Source organism: Strongylocentrotus purpuratus, unplaced genomic scaffold, assembly GCF_000002235.5.
Source record: "Strongylocentrotus purpuratus isolate Spur 01 unplaced genomic scaffold, Spur_5.0 spur5_scaffold_9, whole genome shotgun sequence".
Taxonomy (NCBI): domain Eukaryota; kingdom Metazoa; phylum Echinodermata; class Echinoidea; order Camarodonta; family Strongylocentrotidae; genus Strongylocentrotus; species Strongylocentrotus purpuratus.
The window spans coordinates 10,529,574-10,548,919 of record NW_022145615.1 but is presented as its reverse complement, the minus strand read 5'-3'; the positions used below and the strand labels follow the sequence as shown (position 1 = coordinate 10,548,919).

Below are 19,346 nucleotides of genomic sequence, written 5' to 3'. Positions count from 1 at the left end.
CACTAAGCACTCATGGATGAATGTTAACCTAACCTCGTTAGAGAGCCATCGCAGTAGGGGAGGGGTGTAAATTGCACCTCTCTTTCAATAGGGGTAATCCTACACGGCCCGGTGTGAACCTGACCCCCCTATCGCGGAGGGCATATTATTTTCGAGACCAATTAGTAGTCGTTACCGGGAATATTACCGCCATTTAAGGTCTCTCGGCTTGGCTAGAACTCTTCTATTGGGTAGTCTGTTAAAGAATATTTCCCTCGAGTGCTCATTTCGTTCAAGGTTAATATCCCAAAGTTATTAGCCCGATGGGAGTCTTTATGTGTAGCTTCAAGTATCGTTCAAATCTGTCTGGAACAGTTGTAAACAACCCATGTAATGATGTATTTAACTAGCTTTTTATCCTTTTTATCTCTTTTTAATGCAGCTCCTGACGGTCTTTTACATTAAAAATTGGTAAGAAACGAAAAGAACAGCTAACCAAAGACGTTTGGATGATCTTTAAACGTTAACTATGTGTTTATCCAAGGAATTTTAAAGAGCTAGATAATATCATTGTATCATAGTCTGATTTGACTTTTTTAAAAACGATTTAGCCCTTCAAAGGCTATTTCATTAAATCAAAATCAAACAAAACATGTTACAATTCAATGAAATCAAGTCTTACTTTAACTCAAATAAAACAAAATACTTTCGCATTTCTCTCCTTTTTTATATAAACAAATGATGAAGTGCCTGCCAAATAAACCAGATATAGAATGAATATATCTCTCGTCTTCATAATATTGAATAATTTTCTTCTTGAAAGAACTAAAATTTGGAATTTGGTTGTTAAGCTTTTTTTTACAAAAAGTTGGTGCTTAATCAAAGTCATAATGCAATTTAAAGTATCATTTCTTTTGTCTTCCAAACCAAAAATTACATTTTTTTAATTAAACTCTAACTGTACTTGAAAACCTTCAATTTAAAATCATTGCATTAATCCGAAAACGAATAATAATTTTGATGGTTTATTCCAAATGTTAATCGAGGACATTTAGAATGTAAAGCCGGTCTTTAGAAGAATGAATTGAAACTATATATATATATCCTATCCCGAGATTCTATTTTTATCGTAATTGAAACTATGCTATTTTCTTTTTATTGGACAATCACGAAGATCAAATGTACAGTAGGGATACCTGCCAATTCCAATTTGTTTCAGATTGCATGATGAGGAAAAAAAGACCACACATCCGAAAAAAGAACATTTACTAAACATCACAGACCTCCGACAAAAAGGTTACATTCCACAGGTTTTCTGTGTCACCATTCACCCAAAACATTCCCTAAAAGGTCGAGACCTGAATTGTTTCTAAAAAGGCCCCTGCAAGGAATTGGAGATATGATACACTCGGAATGTGTCCATACCATGTTACATTTTTCGGGTTCAATTACTCATTTTCCTGATCCAATTGATAAATATTTTGCTTTCTGATAGAATTATAAAAGATAGTCCGTATGGGAAGTAACAATCATCAGAACTGGATGCAATATATAATAATTTAATTCACTATAAACACGAGGTATGACGAGGGTTGCATTTTATTCCGAATTATTGAGACTGCGTTTGAGTTTGTCCTGGTAAACATTTTAATACGACACAATCTCGTATGGGCAGCAACAACTTACCGCGTGACTTGTGACCATTCATTAATGTAATCTCTCTCTCTCTCTCTCTCTCTCTCAATGAAAACATTCGTTCATGATTCATGACCATCCCATTGTTACTCGATCAAGATCAGACAATAGAATTGACCATATATTTGTTCTTCTGTAAACGAAAGTTTCATAACATCTATTCTAATCCTAACAAGTGAGTATATCAAAATGAGAAAAGAAAACTTCATGAGGACGCCTTTCAGACCGGTTTGATTTCCATTAAATTTTCGAAAGTGGATTTAAGAATGTGTCGATGATATGAGTTTTACTTGATATATGATTTCGTTATAACAATAGGTAATTAATCTCCACGGAAGGCGGTTCACCTGCACAAAGATTTTTCTTTTGGATACAGCACTGCTTAAAGTGAAGGTTGAGTTCTGAGGAGTGGTGAAAATTATTTTGTGAGCGTTTTCATTGTTATTATGCGAGTGTGGGAGAAAATCAGAGAAAAATGTTCCCTGGAAAGCATGAGCCTTCAAATGCCTTCTCATTCTAAATATGACATGCTACAGCTTAAAAATCATTTTTATGCTACATGTTTGTATAGTCCCATACACATCTTTCTGTGTACAGTGCGTGTTTCTTGGCAAGACTGTGCCAAATTTCTTATCATTTTGATGATTCCAGAACCTTGCATTACACACCAACACTTATATGCTACATGATCAACTTCGTTATGATCGATTCCATACCGTTTCTTTCACAATAGAATTGCGTGACCAGAACTCAACTATAGCTTTAATATAAAACTTTAACAAAGAACAAGATACCTGAACTTGATGTGAATATCTGTTATTCAATGTACCATGACTATTGCGTGCAAGGTTCATTTCTGAGCTGATATGATTTCAGGACAGAGCAATGAATAAGGAAATTCACTTTGTCTTTTGTCTCATTGTTTTATAAACATTATTACAGAACGTGACATCATGTTTCATGTCACTGCAGATGCATTTAGAAGACACTGTAACTGCTATTTTATAATGATTTTTATATGATTCAAAAAGCCCTCGTGACAAATGTTATGAATTAAAAAGAATCCTATACACACACGCACATACACATTCACCACCCCCCCCCCTTCCACACTCTCTCTCTCTCTCTCTCTCGCTCTCTCTCTCTCTCTCTCTCTCTTCCCCTTCCTCTTTTCCCTCTCTCTCTTTCTCTCTTTCTTTCTCTTGTTCTTTCTCTCGTTCTCTCTCTCTAAACTAAATTATACTAAAGGATATAAACAAAGAGATTAAGCACGCATCTTTAAATTAAACAAGTAAGATTTTTGATAGAAAGAAGAAAAAAGTTTAGATGATATAATTTCTCGGATGCTTCTTGAAATTGAAAGTCTAATATAATATTTCTTCCAGAGATTATCAGAAAAACTAGAAACACTCCAAAAAAAAATTATTTGACATGTGAATTGCTCATTATTCTTCATTATGAGACAGTTGGAAAGAATTACAAACTTTGCCAGGTTTACGACTTAAAGTCGAAATAAGATTGTTAACGAGTTTCATACAAACTTTAGCTCGTAAACACTCGGAAATCGTAATCATTAATTCCAAGTATTACGACAGTAGGTTCAGAGAAAACTCATATGTGGGAAGGTGAAAGAACCTATTCCAAGCTTCCTTTCCAATTCGTGTTACTTATTTTACCGACTCGATGACTCTTCGATTTTTTCGAAGCATGACGAGGGCAAAATAACAGGTAGCTGTTAATACTGAACAGGTGGGGGGTTCGGGGAACGGCGTAAAGGCACAAGGCTTACTGCAGACGGAAAACAGCGGGTAAATGTAAGACGTGATTGGGAGCGAGTTTAGAGACGATGTAAGTAGGTCCATGGGTAATAGAGAGAGATTTTGAGGATTCTATGAATAGGGGCTGAATTTGGAGGGATGATATCTCCTAGTATCTTTGGGATACACCTTCCTTCTATGATCGTGTTTTCTTGATCCTGTCATGACTTTTGAAGTAGCTCTATGTTGTTCTGTGAAGTGAACTTCTGCTGTAAATTTTTCATTACTCGTAAGTCTACTTCTCGCTACGCTCTAAACAAAAATAATAATTCATCGAGTGGTTTTCAATGTTGCTACGTGCACATCCCTGCCCTCCCCCTTATATTTATAATGAATGAGTATTATTAGGAAATACTGGTGTAAAAATGGAAATAAAAGTCGAACTCAGGACTCTAATCCCTGATAATTACCTCAGGACAACCTTTACCAGGATAAATTAGCCAGGGCACTTACGATCTTTAATGGAATTAAAATAGTAATTTGATGGTTATTTGCCCTTCAAAGTTTTGATACGTATTGTGTTTTTTTCCAAGATTAATTTTCCTCGCGAAGCTATCTTTTGGAGGGTATTTGTTCAAAAACTATGTTGATCGTCCAAGAAGGGGGGGGGGGGGGGGGTAGTCGTCTATAAATCGAATAAATGTATCTAGTTTACTCATTTTAATGTGACATAGCATACGTTATTTGTTTGTTTTCGTTATTAAATAGATATTCACAGGATAGAAAAGGAAAAAAAAGTGAAATGACACCATTAAATTTATGATTGAAAACCTCCATAAAGTTTCCTACACATTTCGGGGTAGTTTGTTTAGGTCTGAATTGTCTAGCTCAGTATTGTTGTGTAAATTTGTATCGAGGCTTTGATTTAGGCTCTTAAAATTATAGAGTCTGTCTCAAAACCAGTTTTCGGTTGCTGCAGGAGTTTGGGTTAATCTATAGAATTACAAATGTAAATTAAATGAAATTAATGAAATAAACCGACCCTTGCTAACCTTATTTAATCAAAAACAAAGGTTTGGAATTATGGTATTACTAGTGTTTCTTAATTAAGTGATTCCGTGGACTATCTCCACATTATAGTCTCACATGACAGTGTCACTATAAATCAGTCTCCATGGGATAAAAAGAAGGTCATTTGGGTCCTTACGGCACCACGGGGTTCCTAGTCACGTGATCATTCTCAAAGGTTTGGTGCCTCATCTAAAAATGCGGAAGCATTGGGACACTCAGAGGCGCCCTGAATATTCCGCAAGAGGTGGGTGCAGGGTGGGTGCAGGTTGGAGGCAGGGAAGGGGGAGTTTCCCCCCTCTTGCGCGAAGCTTTAACGTTTCATTAAATTATTAGAGAAAGAAGACGATTCGTTGTACCGTTCTCGACTCTTAATCCTTAATTTGAACTCAGTTTCCGTCTTCCCGCGCAAAGCGCGGAAGCTTTGACGTTTCATTAAATTATTAGAGAACGAAGACGATTCGTTGAACCGTTCTCGACTCCTTTTCCCTTTTTCTTCCTACGTCCTCTTTCTTTCTTTTTTCTTCTCTTTCTCTCTTTTTTTTTTTTGGGGGGGGGGCGACCACCCCCACCGCCCCCTGGCTACGCGCCTGCTCCTTTCCTAGTTTATCACTTTTAGGCTACGCCACTGCTTCCGACCTCATTTGTCTTAATTTTATGCATATCGTATTTGTTGTCTATAAAAGGTCCTTGTCGATTTCTTGACATTTTGTTGTTCACCATCCTAACCTCGTCATGTTGCGCCTTATAGACTATCTGTGACATTTATAACGATCCCATGCCAATAATAGTTCTAACCTTTTGAAATATAAAAGGTTTCGGGCAATAATGAATTTAGAATATTACATTAGGCTTGTGAGTAAAAATAGAAAAGTGGTGAAGGGAATATACTTTGTTATTCTTAGTTTGGCGTTATGAAGTGCTTTAAAACTTGTATTCAATGAGTGCTAAGATTAATGAAGAATAGCAAATCATTCGTGTTACTCAGTGTGGTGTAATCTAACTGATCATATTTCGCCTATAGGATTTTGGTTTGAATGGGGGTATTGGTCATGTACATGTATCTTCCACATGCTATTCCTTAAAGCCTAAGTCCAATCCAAAAATAATTTGCCTTAATAGACGCAGAAAAAAACAAGAGAAACAGAGCACACAAAATGTGAGTAAAATCGGATAACTAATATGGAAGTATTTCAAAAAGTATAACAGAAGTATTGAACTTAGAAAATCACTACATAACTTGCCATTTTGGTTATCAGTTTGTGACGACATTGCCTCACTATTTATCAATTTCTGTATATTTTTATCGAGGATCTCGTTGAGTTTTCTGCGGTATAAAGAGGGGTTGTTTGGAACACATACTGCTTTTTCATGTTGACAACGTTTTCTTTAAATCTATGAACGAGAGGGGCGTTGGCTGACTCTGCCCTATGCTGGCTAAACGATTGCCACGAAATTCGTTACATAGGGTTAACATTTTCTCTCTCTCTCTCTCTCTCTCTCTCTCTCTCTCTCTCTATTTCTTTCTCCTCCCCTTCCCTCCCCTCTCCTCTCTCTATCTTTATCTCTCTATATATAACAATATATATATATATATATATATATATATACATAGATACATGATCTCAATTATCTCCCTTTGCTTCATCGCGTTAGTTGTTGTAACTGTTATTAATCCTGTCATTATTTGTGTGGGTTCAGGGTCGACTGAACAGTTTTCAAAGAAAATGAAGGACACCGATATTATCAAGAAGGGGGACTTCCCTGTTCAGTATCGCAGAGTCGAAGGCAGCAGAAGGATGTTGACTATTTTTTCAGAGGGCATCAAATTTGAATGACGTGTCTTTCGTTAGGATGAAATGTATACCTTGAAAGGACTTTGAGAAGGAACCTTTTAATTAGGTCGGGGGTTGCGACCACAAAATCTGGTGAACGTCAAAGGAAATTTGTAAGCTTTGTCCGAAAGTTTATTTGAATGAATAACAAAAGTAAGTTAATTTTAACCTACGAGAAAGTAGATGACCTTAAAGTAAAAGACCATTTCTTATTATTCTAACTACTTTGGGCCTAAGGCTCCTGCATAACATTTTTTTTAATTGTGCGGAATGAAAAATAGTTCTTATACTCCAATTCGAGAGTCCTTGCAAGTCATAAAAGGGGTAACAGTGTCACTGGCAATCGGTTCAATTTAACTCTCGGCATAAGATTTGAAATGAATCGACATGATCGTGCAAAGATGTCTTTTCTGTATCTATTCATATTTTTTTCTATCAAAAGACAGAACAACAACACACAATCTAGATTTGTGGTGGGTTAAAATGAAAGGGTGAACATGTAACGATCTTTTAACTTCTGTTGTCCTTATTAACCTAGAAACAAAGAGTGATGAGTGATACCTACAAGACAAGATTTATCAAAGTGGCCTTGATGTATCACTCACGCGCCATGTCTTGATCAAAATAATGTTCATACAAATCATCATGGCGATCAATAGCAAATATCAAAGCTAGCATAGTTGTTTTTTTGTTTGTTTTTTTTCATTCGCAATTAAAAGGTCATTATTTGATATTGATTTGATAGTAGCTTCATTTGCAATTTATTTACTCTATGAAATTAATTCATGGTGATCAGTAGAATATTGGTTGATATTTTTTTATTTCCTTCAATATTAGAAGAGTTTTTGTAGGATAACAGATGAAGAAGAATATGCTTTCGTCGTCGTCACCGTTGTTGTAGTCCTTGTTGTTCTTCTTATCATTGTTCTTTTTATTGTTGTTGCTGTTGATGTTTAATTTTTGTTCTTGATGTCTTGAATACAAATAATGTAATCTTCTTAACACGTTAAACCTGGATATCGAGGTTGGACTGAGTTAGAACAAAACAATTAGGTGAGAAAAAAAAATTGCGTGTTTGAGATTAGGGGGGATGAACTTTTATTAATTTAAAGAAAAATTCAGCCTTAATGACAAACTAGTTTAACAGAAGGCAGAAAATCAAAGAAGCTGACTGGTGAAGGTTCAAGGGAAATTAAGAAAGTTATGAATTGTTGACATTTGTAATCACTATACTAAAGGGAATTTCGAATTGACTGAATAAATAGTGTCACTGTAACGTAGTGTCGGACGATGTCCCTATTTGTTCCAACAAACACAAAACGTATGACCTATGTGTCTTTATTTTTAGAGAACGTATAATAACATGCTCTGCACAGTATATTTTGAGTAGTTCTCTAAGGGAGAAAGACATAAATAAATGTTATTTATTGTAAAAGACAAACGGGGAGTGTTGTACACTGACCAAATTGCTAACTGGGGATTCAAATAGATTTAGGGTCCTCTTATTCATACATAAAACTTTCTTATTATCGGTATTATAAATCCAATTATATTATTATCATTATTTAAGTGGTTTGGGGAGGATATAGTAGACACTTACCAACAGGCATTACTCGAAAAGTTGGTGTTCATTTTCCGAAAGGGTAATTACATACGAACTGCCATATGTCCAATCAGTCTATGTCTTTTGTTAGCATAATCTGCTTTTTCTGCGGGGTTGGATAGAAATAGAAATACTATAAATAAAAACTTAAAGGTACTATATCCCTTTTGCAGGCCAAAAAAATGAAAGGGTTAAATTCTAACGGCATTTGAAAGACAATACTAATTTAGAACTTCCCTAAAAAAAGGGGGGGGGCTTGAATATGTCTTTAAGGGGGAAAATAACGACTATTAGTTTTCGAATCGACTTAGGAGCTATAGAGCCAGTAAGTAATAGTCTGATTTTTCAGACCATTGTCCCGAATAGTCGTACGTTTTATGCTGCTCAAAGATTCAATCAGTTTAATTTTGGCCATTACAACAAGTGGGTTATTGATGTAGACAAATGCTCATGTACCCTTTACAGCTCATATTATGTATGTTATTACCAAAGATAAAAAGCCAGTCAGTCACTCAATAGTGTCTGACAGTGAAGTCTAGTAAGTAAACGGGTTTCCTTGCATAATGTGAATATTAGGACACTGCTAACGTTTAAATTTCACAGATAGGACATACATGACATATTCATAATTCCGGCAAAGTTCTACAGAATTTGATGTTGGCTGCAAAAGGGAGATATTGTCTTTAAAGGGACATAATTGTAGCATTATTATCTTGGAAGATGCAACTCAAGATCGAGCTGTTGGTCTAGACAGGAGATCTAAAACTAGATGTCAGTGCAAATGTGTATGCCGATAAAGATAAGATATAAAGGGTGCCGCCCCCATCCCAGTCTACTCTCCCCTCCTTTGACTGCGCTATGGATATCCCTAGATACACCTTGTACTGCAATGTCATGTCTAGTTAATGTCCCGAGGGAATAGCATGTGTTGGGACAGCATCCTGCCAATGATAGCTATTTTTGCATATCCGCCTTCAAAATAAGATCATTGAATTGGCAACACCACTGATGACGTAATACACCTAGTTTAGACAAGCCTCCGGTCTGTTTTAATAAATGACATTACAAATCCTTAATGACGTTTCCAGCCCTTGAAAAACTAGGAATAAAACAGGTTTCGTAGTGTCATGTCAAATGGTAATTATGTTTGTAAACATATTATCTGCTTATTCAGTTGATAGTATATTTATATCGTCACCATATACTATAAATCAGCATCTAATCTGAAACCCCGTACTCTAACTCTTGTAACTATATTGAATTTAAATTTGCTTGCATCCGGTAGAATATCAATTTAGAGTTTGTAAAATTAGGTATTAATAAGCTTTTGTTCGGACATTATGTTTTATCGATGATTCATGAAATTTACCATTGTATTCGTCATAATCTATGTTGCTTAAATTCTGTTTGACGTGGTATAGTCGAAATGTCTAAAGTTTAGTGTTTAGCCTTTTGTCTCGAATTCGTAAACAGGAATATTACCAAGGATTGATTTAATAAAGAAAATATAAAAGACACACTGAGTAAGCCAAGTGGGTAAGAAGGATGGAGGCGAGGGGAAGGGCATGTGTTGGAGGGGGTGGGGACGAAGTGAATGTGCGAGGTGTTCATGACTGGCATAATGAGGCTTTCTTTATTTTTTGCCAGACTCTCATATTATGTTATCCGGTATCATAGGATTGTGCTATTTATTCGATTGATGTTTTGAATATGTAATATCACTTCTGTTATCACAGAACAAAGCTTTTATCACCCGCCCCACAACCCTGACCTTTCCCCAGAGCCGCTCCGCCCCGTTGATAGTTTTACTAAAAGCAACAGCTAAATTTCCCTCTGTGGTTTCTGATGATAGATGGCGCCATTCGAAAGATCCTAAACAACCGTCATTGATTAAGATTGTTTGGCCAACTTGGTTCGAGTTGGGCACAATATGGCGAATTCTGCTTTACTGGGCAATCAAAACACAAAAGAATAGACGCCATGTTGTTACCGACTAAAACCAACTTGGCCAAACTCCGTGTATAGATGTCCCTAGTTTCAGGGAGCTTAACATTAATTGAGAAATACATGTACATGTATAGATCTAAAAATGTGTGTGTTAGGTATACAGAATTTTAAATACTTGAAATAGTAACTTAGAATAAACCGAGTAAGACATACACCTGCCAAAATATTTCTTCAAATTAAAAAAAATGGTTCGTATTGATATTCCCTGTTGCTTGCGAAACAAGTTTTCAAAAGAAAATTCGGGAGAAGATAGTAAATTGATTTTACGTGTATTATATATATCGTTGATATATATTACCCAATTCCATGTTGTGGGTAAGTATCAACATATCTAACTTGTTTTCATTACATGGCTTGTTCGAAGTTTTCTCCTTTTTCTTTTTGTCTTTACATTTTACTCAAATTCGAAGTAATCGCAATGTTGAAGTGTTGCAGTCAATGTGCGGAAATTATTTTTTGTTGTAGCGCCACCAAATTTCAAGCTAAGTCCATGTCAGTGTTTTCCTATTAACTCTCTATCCCTATGTATCTGCCACTCGCTCCCTAACCCCCTATCTATCTCTCTACCCCTCTCCCTCACCCCTCTCTCTCTCTCTCTCTCTCTCTCCCTTTGTTTTTGTCTGTCTATTCATCACCAGATTTTCTGTTTTTCTACCTCCCCACCTCGCTATTTCCCTTAAATCTCTCTCACTCACCCCCCCCCCCCTCCACCCTCTCTTTTCTCTCTCTCTCTCTCTCTCTCTCTCTCTCTCTCTTTCTCCCATCGTCATTCGATAACACTACTTTTTCCCCAGTAGACATTGCCTTTCCTATTACAGCCCTTCACCTCTGTTTACCTCTCTTTCTCTGAGAGAACCAGGATGGAGCGTCCGGAAGAGTGAAAGTCTCCGCATTAAGACAGGGATATCGTACGCATAGTTATTGTATGGCAGTTATTCATCCTATCAGTATCAAGTCTCATATTCCCTTCTAAATTGTTCGTTGTGGTTGGGTATTTCCTGACCTATTTGAATTAGTTAACCATCTCTCTTCGTATCTATATGTCTCCCCCCCCCCCTCCTCTTCTCTCTCTCTCTCTCTCTCGCTCTCTCTCTCCCTTTGTCTTTGTCTGTCTATTTATCACCAGACTTTCTGCTCTTTTACCTCCCACCTCCCTCCCTTAATCTCTTCCCCCTCTCTCTCTCTCCCTCTCTCTCTCTCTCTCTCTCTCTCTCTCTTTCTCCCATTATAATTCTTTTACACTACGTTTACCTCATTAGACATTGTCTTTCCTAGTTCAGGCCTCTCTCTTCCTCTGAGAGAACCAGGATGGAGCGTCCGGATGAGTGAAAGTCTCCCCATCAAGACAAGGATAGCCCACGAATAGTTATTGTATGGCAGTTATTCATCCTCTCAAAATCAAGTCTTATATTCTCTTCTAATTGTTTGCTTTGGTAGGGTATTTCCTGACCTATTGAAATAAGTTAACCATCTCTCTTTGTATCTCTCTGTCTACCCCTATCTCTCCCCCCCCCCTCTCTCTCTCTCTCTCTCTCTCTTTCTCTCTCCCTATCTCTCTCTCTCTCTCTTTTTCTCTCTCTCTCTTTCTCTCTCTCTCTTTTTCACTGTCTCTTTCTCTTTTCCTCTATCCCTCTTAATCTCCCTATGCCTCGAGTCTTAATGTTTACCAATTTTTCTATATTTATATCTACTTCTCTCCCCCCCCCCCTCTCTCTCTCTTTTTCCCCTTCTGTCTCCCCCTATCTCTCTATCTGTGTATGTAATTCTGTCTATCTTCACTTTTCGCCTCTTTACCTCTCTCATTTTATATCTCCAAGATCTCTGTCGCTGTATCCTTCCATTTGTTTTGCATGTATACCTTTCTATCCATCTATCTCTAATTTTATCCATCTCTCAATATACGTGTTCCCGCAGTTATATACATTTCTGTTTCTGTATGTCTTTCTCGCTCCTCTATTCCTCGCTTCTCGTATACTGATCATTCCTGGTGTATGTTACTTCATATGCCGATACAAGACCTCATTGATTTCTGTCAGTGGAAAATATGTTTTATTTGAATAGAAATAAGCAGAAGATACAAATCAATATTTACAATTGATATCATCATTATTATAAGACGATAACTAGAAATATACATACATATAATTGCGATTGTAAGGATATTCCAGAAAATATACTAAAGTAAACCATTAATTGGTTTCAATTACACGAACAGCGACATATCATCGGATAAGCTTCTGTCTGTTAATTGTAATTAGTCCTTAAAAGAGTGCAGCACGTTGCGTGTTTTAAGCCGTCAATGTTGAGTGTCTCTTCACATCAAAATGTGGAGGTTTTCCACGGTTTTCATTTGCACATCTCATGTTTGTCACAATAAGTATCAAGTATCAAGTATCAAATTTTTTTGTCTTCCAGAAAACACATGTGACAAAATAAAATAGAGTATAATCATAACAGAACAATGTAGAATAGAGAAAGACGAGGAGACCTTGGTTGAAGCACAGCTTGTTAAGTTAAGGCCCCCTCATATGATGTGACAAAGATAACTGATTCATGAATACAACAACACATATGGAATATATAGTAAATAGACCCTTGTTTATTGCTACAATATAGACTATAGTCATCTCGAGCTTTGATAGAGAGATAACGATGATAAGTTGTAGTGAAAGTGGATGAAAAAGAATATACCCTTTTGATGGATTATTTCTGAAAAGGGAAGAAATTTCTTCTTATAACATTTAGAATAGACTGTTACACGTATATTCAGAAATTTCACTCACAACAGCAGAAACGACAAGCTCGTTGGATCTTCCGATGTAAAAAAAAAAAAAAAAAAAAAGGGGGGAGGGGGGTATTAGGTGAAAGGCTGGTTTAAAGTTTTAAGAATTGTTAACATCTTCTTCTTCATGCATTCACTCATGTTTTCACAACAATTAGGAATCAAATGTTAAAATGTTATGACAGCTATAAATCAATGTTTTAACATATTCAGATTAAGCTTTCGGTACTAATCACCAAGAAATAATCTCACATTATTCACAGTTAGAAACATAAGAGGCATTTGTGTCTAAAGGATTAAAAGTTGATACGATTCCCGTCCGTCATGTAAATAACAGCGTAAGCTTTGTTATAACCTTGTAATGTAGCCAGCCGTGAGACGAGGACTTATAATTTCCCTTGGTGAAGTTAACGATAATATCTCATATCTAACATTTCAAGCAAAATATTGCAAAGTCATGTTGTTTATATCGAAATGCGGATTGATTTGCAGCCAAACTTTTCGCAAACATTTGTTGATCAGATCTAGAGATCATGATATTTCTGAGCGGATTTTTTTTTCAACTGAAGTGTGATTCTATGTACCCCTCGGTGTCCAGGGGGGTGTTTCACAAAGATCCTAAGTTGAACTTATCTCTAAGTTGGACTTAACAATTATGGAAAGCCATTAGCATCTTTAAAAATGTTTTGTAAAAGTTCATTTTAAATGCATACAATTTTGACTCAAATCATTCATATTTTCTATCATCAAGGAGATTTCATGTTCTTGATGTGGAATTTATAAAAAAAAGTCTAAAATACTTGAATTTCTGCTTTTGAATATATTTCATTTTAAGGCTCCAATGGCTGTCCATAATTTTTAAGTCCAACTTAGAGGTAAGTTCAACTTAGGATCTTTGTGAAACACCCCCCGGATGTAATACAGCCATGAACCGTTTCTCATTCTCGGGGGGGGGGGGTGACTGACTAATGTAGAAAGTTAAATGTTACATAGTTCATCTACCCCGATAGAAATGCTAGCAACACATTTTACTATTAAATCAATCCATTTGGGGGACTTTGAATACTTCATTAAATAGAGGGTACATAAGTTGACTTACTGGCAAATGCTGAGTGTACAAGTGTCATATAATCCACAAGATGTGCTTTGTACTCGATAACAAGATTAAATTTAAAATAAAGATGAGCATGATCGTGTCAATAAATTATCATTTCACTTTGAAGAGTATATTAGTTTATGCCCTGTTAAATAAAGACTTATGTTCATAATAGATGTACTCTGACCCATTTCCATTTGTTTATATCCCCTTTCTGAAATAATGAAAGCAGTATTCATCAAAAATTGTAAACCACTCTATGCATTTGTCAAAGATTCTATGACACGGGTTAAATCAAATCGCATTTGAACTAGACAGCTGTGGAGAATTTTAACGTTGACTGTTAACAAAGAGCGCGTTTTCATCAACTTTTTGAGTTGCCATTTCCAAATATATTTCATATCAATTCTACTATTCAGCGAAAACAACTGTTCCAATCCAATAAGGGAGTTCACAGATACAATCTGCGCATGGGCAGATAAATTTCATTTGTACCAAAATGGTAAAACCCACAGAGATGAATACTGGATATGCGCTCATGAAAGTTATGTAACATTATTCATTTATGCACCAACGGTACATTCTATGATACGCAGGTGGAAGTATTCTTTTCAAGAGGTCAAACAAAAGGTATTCATGAAGCACATCTAGGAATTTGGCAGTTATTATTCTAAGATGCTCAAAGTGGAACTTCTCCATGTGTAAAAGATCTGTGGATATTTGGGGTCATTTGTACCATGTGCTATCTGTAAACTCTCTTATTGGTTTAAACTACTTAACTAAATAAGCGACAGGCATTGTGGAGTAAACCAACGCCTCGTTTAATTATCAGCGGAAGTACATAGGAAATTGGGGAATGAAACGTTATCTTTCCTCACCTTAAGTGGTGACAAGTAATTGGTTTAGCTACACTGTTGCAGGTTTTGTCAAAAAAAGAAATAGATAATCGATGCTGACATACATCATATCAAGAAGTCATAATGTACTATTTGACATCTGTTTCCTAATGCTTTTCCATAGTCATTCCATGATGATTCTCCTTGTTCATATGCAATACATGCACAGGGCGTCATTTTGATTTGTTAAAAAAAAATACCTGTGTCAGTGAAGCTAATCAAGGTAATTAAAACATATATATACCACTCATTCAAAATCAATGTTTCCAATGTCGGTGTTATCAACCCATAGTATGATAGCAGTACAGAGCTTTTCAAATGTCTAACTGAATCAACTTTTTCTCCTCAGTTTGGCAAACAAAACATTCCCACTCTAAAACGTCACCAAAGCGCTTTGGGTTAATCAACAAGCCAGTTGCTGTCAGGGAAATGACGCAATTTTGTAAACCGGTAATGGCCTATAGCTGCTGCTAACATTAACGACTTATTTCTCTAATAATAATAAGTTTCTAATATAGCGCTTTACCATTAACTGACCAAAAGTGCTTGCAGTATGATTACTCCGGACACTGGATTCAATTGCTATTCTGCAAATCAAGGTACGCATTTTCCACTCCCTGGCGAGCATTCCTGCTGGTCGCCATTTTACGGGCACTCACATACTAATCCAACCACAATGACGTTCACATCCTACCAGGTAACTAATTAACACCTGGGTGGAGAGCAGCAAAGCAGATTCATAATAATCGAGTACAATATGTGACACGTCATTCACAATGATATACATGTATAATAATTTTCGTATTGCACACACAGAATATATTCTTTTTGATATACAGCTTCTTTCATAGATTCATGGACCAGCGTACAATTACTTATTAAACTTTTTGTCGAAAAACATTTTTCTTTAATATTCTATTCCATAGTTTCCTCATTGGGGTTGTATTGTTCACATGTTCAATAACGTCTTGTTATTGCCTCGTCTGTTCCTGAGAATTTAATAGCAAACATTTCATCGTGGAAAGATAGCAAGAATGAGTCCAAACAGACAGACAGAGTCATGACTGTACATAAACAACAATAATTATTTCAAGAATGATAATACACAATATAAACAATTAACTCGGTCTACATTGCAAAAATATATATTTTTCGTCAATTCAGCTATTCCAATTTACTGTCTTTGAACTTGAGCGTTGGTTATGCGTTCACAACTGCTCTTTGCGACATCGTCTGGTAATTCGCTGATGTCGGTAAGTTTTGACGTCTCCATTTTCTATATCCTATGGTTGCAACTGCTGCTGCTCCTATCGCTATACCAAAGGACACAAAGGCTCCCGTAAGAGCGGCAGTCATAGAAGAGGGTTTCTCCTTTTGATTTGAGTGGTTGATAACTGGTCCAATTGTTTGGGGAATTAGAGGAACTTGGGGACCGGCTCCCGTACCGGTACCAGGCCTTGGTGGCTGTCGCGGTTGGGCTGGTCTGACAGGGAATTGGGGGACCGGGTTGGCCACTCGAGGATTGGAGGTGACCGCTGGTAGGACGGGGATATTAGGTCGGCGAGCTCCACCACCTGTTCCTGTCCCTCCTGTCCCTCCTGCTCCTCCTGCTCCTCCTGCTCCTCCTGCTCCTCCCCCTCCTGCCCCTCCAGCTCCACCTGTGCCTCCTCCTGCTGCCCCACCCGCACCCGCACCTCCATCAGCTGCACCTCCACCGGCTCCCCCTTCACCTGCTCCTTCTGTTCCTCCACCAGTTCCGGTACCAAATGTTTCTCCTGCTCCACCCTCACTAGCTTCTCCCCGATCTATGCCACCACCTGCACCTCCAACACCACCACCGGTACCTCCAGCAGCAGCAGCACCACCACCACCACCACCACCACCACCACCACCACCACCACCAACACCAGGATAAGGCCTCAAGGTGGCTTGTGGGTTCTCCTCAAAGTCCGGTACACTCGGATCGTAGTCTGCAATACTTGGTACCCGCTCTTCGCTCGAATCACTACCATACTGTCGCCTCATAAAACCGAGACGATTATTCAACTCCCCTGGATACATCGGTCTCTCCCTCAGTGCTGCAGCATTGCCTCCTGTTACTTCAACAGGTCGGGAACCCTTCAGGTTAATTGTCGTCTTGTTCATGTCTCGCGTGCAGTTTCCTTCTATCGTCAAATAACAAGGTATGGTTCCTTCAGACTTAACATGTGTTTGTATATTCGTTTTAATGGCTTCCCGATTTGTAGCAGAGTTATGTAACGGGACCGCCAATATGGATACACCTGCATTCAAGAATACATAAAAGAGTTCATTACAGTGTAAATATATATAAATATATAAATATAAATAAAATACATATACATTTCGTGGAACCAACATATTAAAAAAAATATTTAACATTACGACTAGATTACGATTAGATATTTACATATTCAGTTTAATTTCATATTAATTTTGAGCAAATAAAAATGTTACGATCATTATTTGAACAGGAGATTATGAAGAGAAAAATCATGACTAAAACAAATCAATTAGTTAAAATCAAAAAGATAATTGAAAACAGGTCTAAACATATACACAGTAGGCCTACGGTTGCACCATGTGAGAGAGGGGGAGGATTGGGAATTCCTGAAATTGAATGTCTAAACATGTTCAAACTGTTCATATTCGATGTTAAATGAACGGAAAAGATTTGTTTTACCTTTTTTATTATCTGCATGTGATTAATGATGAAATGGATGATCCACATGCCCACAATTCCCACGTTCTGATTACCCCCCCCCCCCCCCCGCAAATAAAAATAAAGAGAAGAAAAACATTGTGCATAAGCTATTTTCTACAAACTTTTGGTTTTAAAACGTAGATTATATAATGTCTAACGAAATTTGAAAACTGATATCCATATAATTATGACCCGGAAGTAGATTGAGTATGACTTCTGAACAGGGGAGAAGAAAAGAGTACATGCGAATAAAAATATAGTTAATTGTTGGCTGTTTAAAACAGTTATGGTATAAGGAAATAGCCATATCATAAATGATAGAAAGCCCAAGTTTACTGCATATGTTAAAATGAAGAAAAAGGAATTATATATTCAGCAACTGAGATGGATGCTGTAATCTGCCGATTTTACTATGCTTACGATGCTCACTATGTGGAGAACTACTTTGGGGTCAGTTACAAATTGAGTTTAGTTATAAAACTGTATTTAAATTGGATGTTCAGGGCCTCTATCCTGGACACCTATTATGCTTATTATAAGCGTGTACATTGGCGTCTAGAGAGACTATTTTGGGAGTCAATTGGTAACTGTGTTACGGGCAGATCTACATCTCTCCATAATTGTCCTGAGTTCCGGTCAATTTGTCGCCAGACTGGAACAGATTGTAAAATTGTTTGTTAATTAAAGCACTCTCTTCCCTTTCAGTCTTCCCCGACCATGTTATGTTTACGAAGAGCTCTATGTTTTAGACAAGCTTTAAATTTGATTACTTAAAAATTGCGACAGGACTTCTCCAAACGTCAAATGTGTCAGATCTTCTTACATTATACGAAAACTTCCATTTCATCAAAATTTTCATCAATTTTAAAGGCCTCAACAAAAGAAGTGAAATTGTAAATCAATGCTATATCAAGTGTGACAGGATCCATCAAAGCTTTTCCTCGAAATGTTATATTTTGACGTTCCAGTGTTTTCACAAGTCTGGAACAAGTCATCATCCGACTAAATTGAAATTAAATAGTTAATGTCCTGACCCAAAATGCCCCTAACCGCTAACAATATGTACGAAGAAGAGAAATGCAGTGGCTGTAATGCCTGTCTGCCTAATAAATGCCAGGTCGTTTCCTCAAAACTCTTCCCCTTCCTTCTCTTTGAAACTATTTTTAGGCACTGGTGGATATAGATGACTCCTTTCCTCCCCTCCTTAAAAAGCTCCATTTGACATAAACAAAATATTTGCTCATTATTTTTTTCTTCAAAATCTCGACACAAAGGACACCTGGAAAAGTGATAATCAATTACTTTTGTAATTAAGTTTGATTGCTCATCTGCCCGCTCTTATAAAATGCTGGAACCGCCCCTGATTCAATGAAAGTGTAAGGTGTTTGGGAGTAAGAATAAGAGAAAAAGAAATGATGGTAATGTGCTATGGCTGAACAGTTGTAAAAGTAGTAGCCTTGATTTGAAACGACTAATAGGTTTTAAATAGCCTGCGTATTAAACAATAGCAGTCTGGATTTGAAACTAAAACTGATTGAAAGTAGTCGATGCAACATCAGGAACTAATAGTAATGACCATAGTGCGAGTAATTTAATCTTTGCCTTGAATCTATGGTATTAAATACGATATGATAATCATTGATATCACATTGCTTATTATTTTTCCTGTGGTTGAATCATTTTCACTCTAACATTTGGACACATTGGAATAATTTTATTAACACAGAGATTATATTAAGTCGTCGTCTTTTGTTTTAAAAAAGCGGTTTATATTTCAAAGATGAATGTAGAAAAAATATAATACTCGTTGTCTGTTTTCCCAAAGATCTCATTTTCTTCATCGTTTCAGACTAATTTTTTAGCCACATCCACTAAATATTCAATACCACCTTCGATATTCCGTTGA

General features: G+C 36.8%; 1 protein-coding gene across 1 annotated transcript; it reads right to left on the bottom strand.

Moving 5' to 3' along the window:
• Positions 1-16,133: 16,133 nt before the first annotated feature.
• Positions 16,134-16,941, bottom strand: LOC575814 (glycine-rich cell wall structural protein 1.0). The gene is made up of 2 exons (XM_030977096.1): positions 16,377-16,941; positions 16,134-16,201 (listed from the first exon to the last, which is right to left on the bottom strand). The coding sequence occupies exons 1-2, from the start codon at positions 16,861-16,863 to the stop codon at positions 16,134-16,136; spliced, it is 555 nt and encodes a 184-aa protein (XP_030832956.1). The 5' UTR covers positions 16,864-16,941.
• Positions 16,942-19,346: the final 2,405 nt, after the last annotated feature.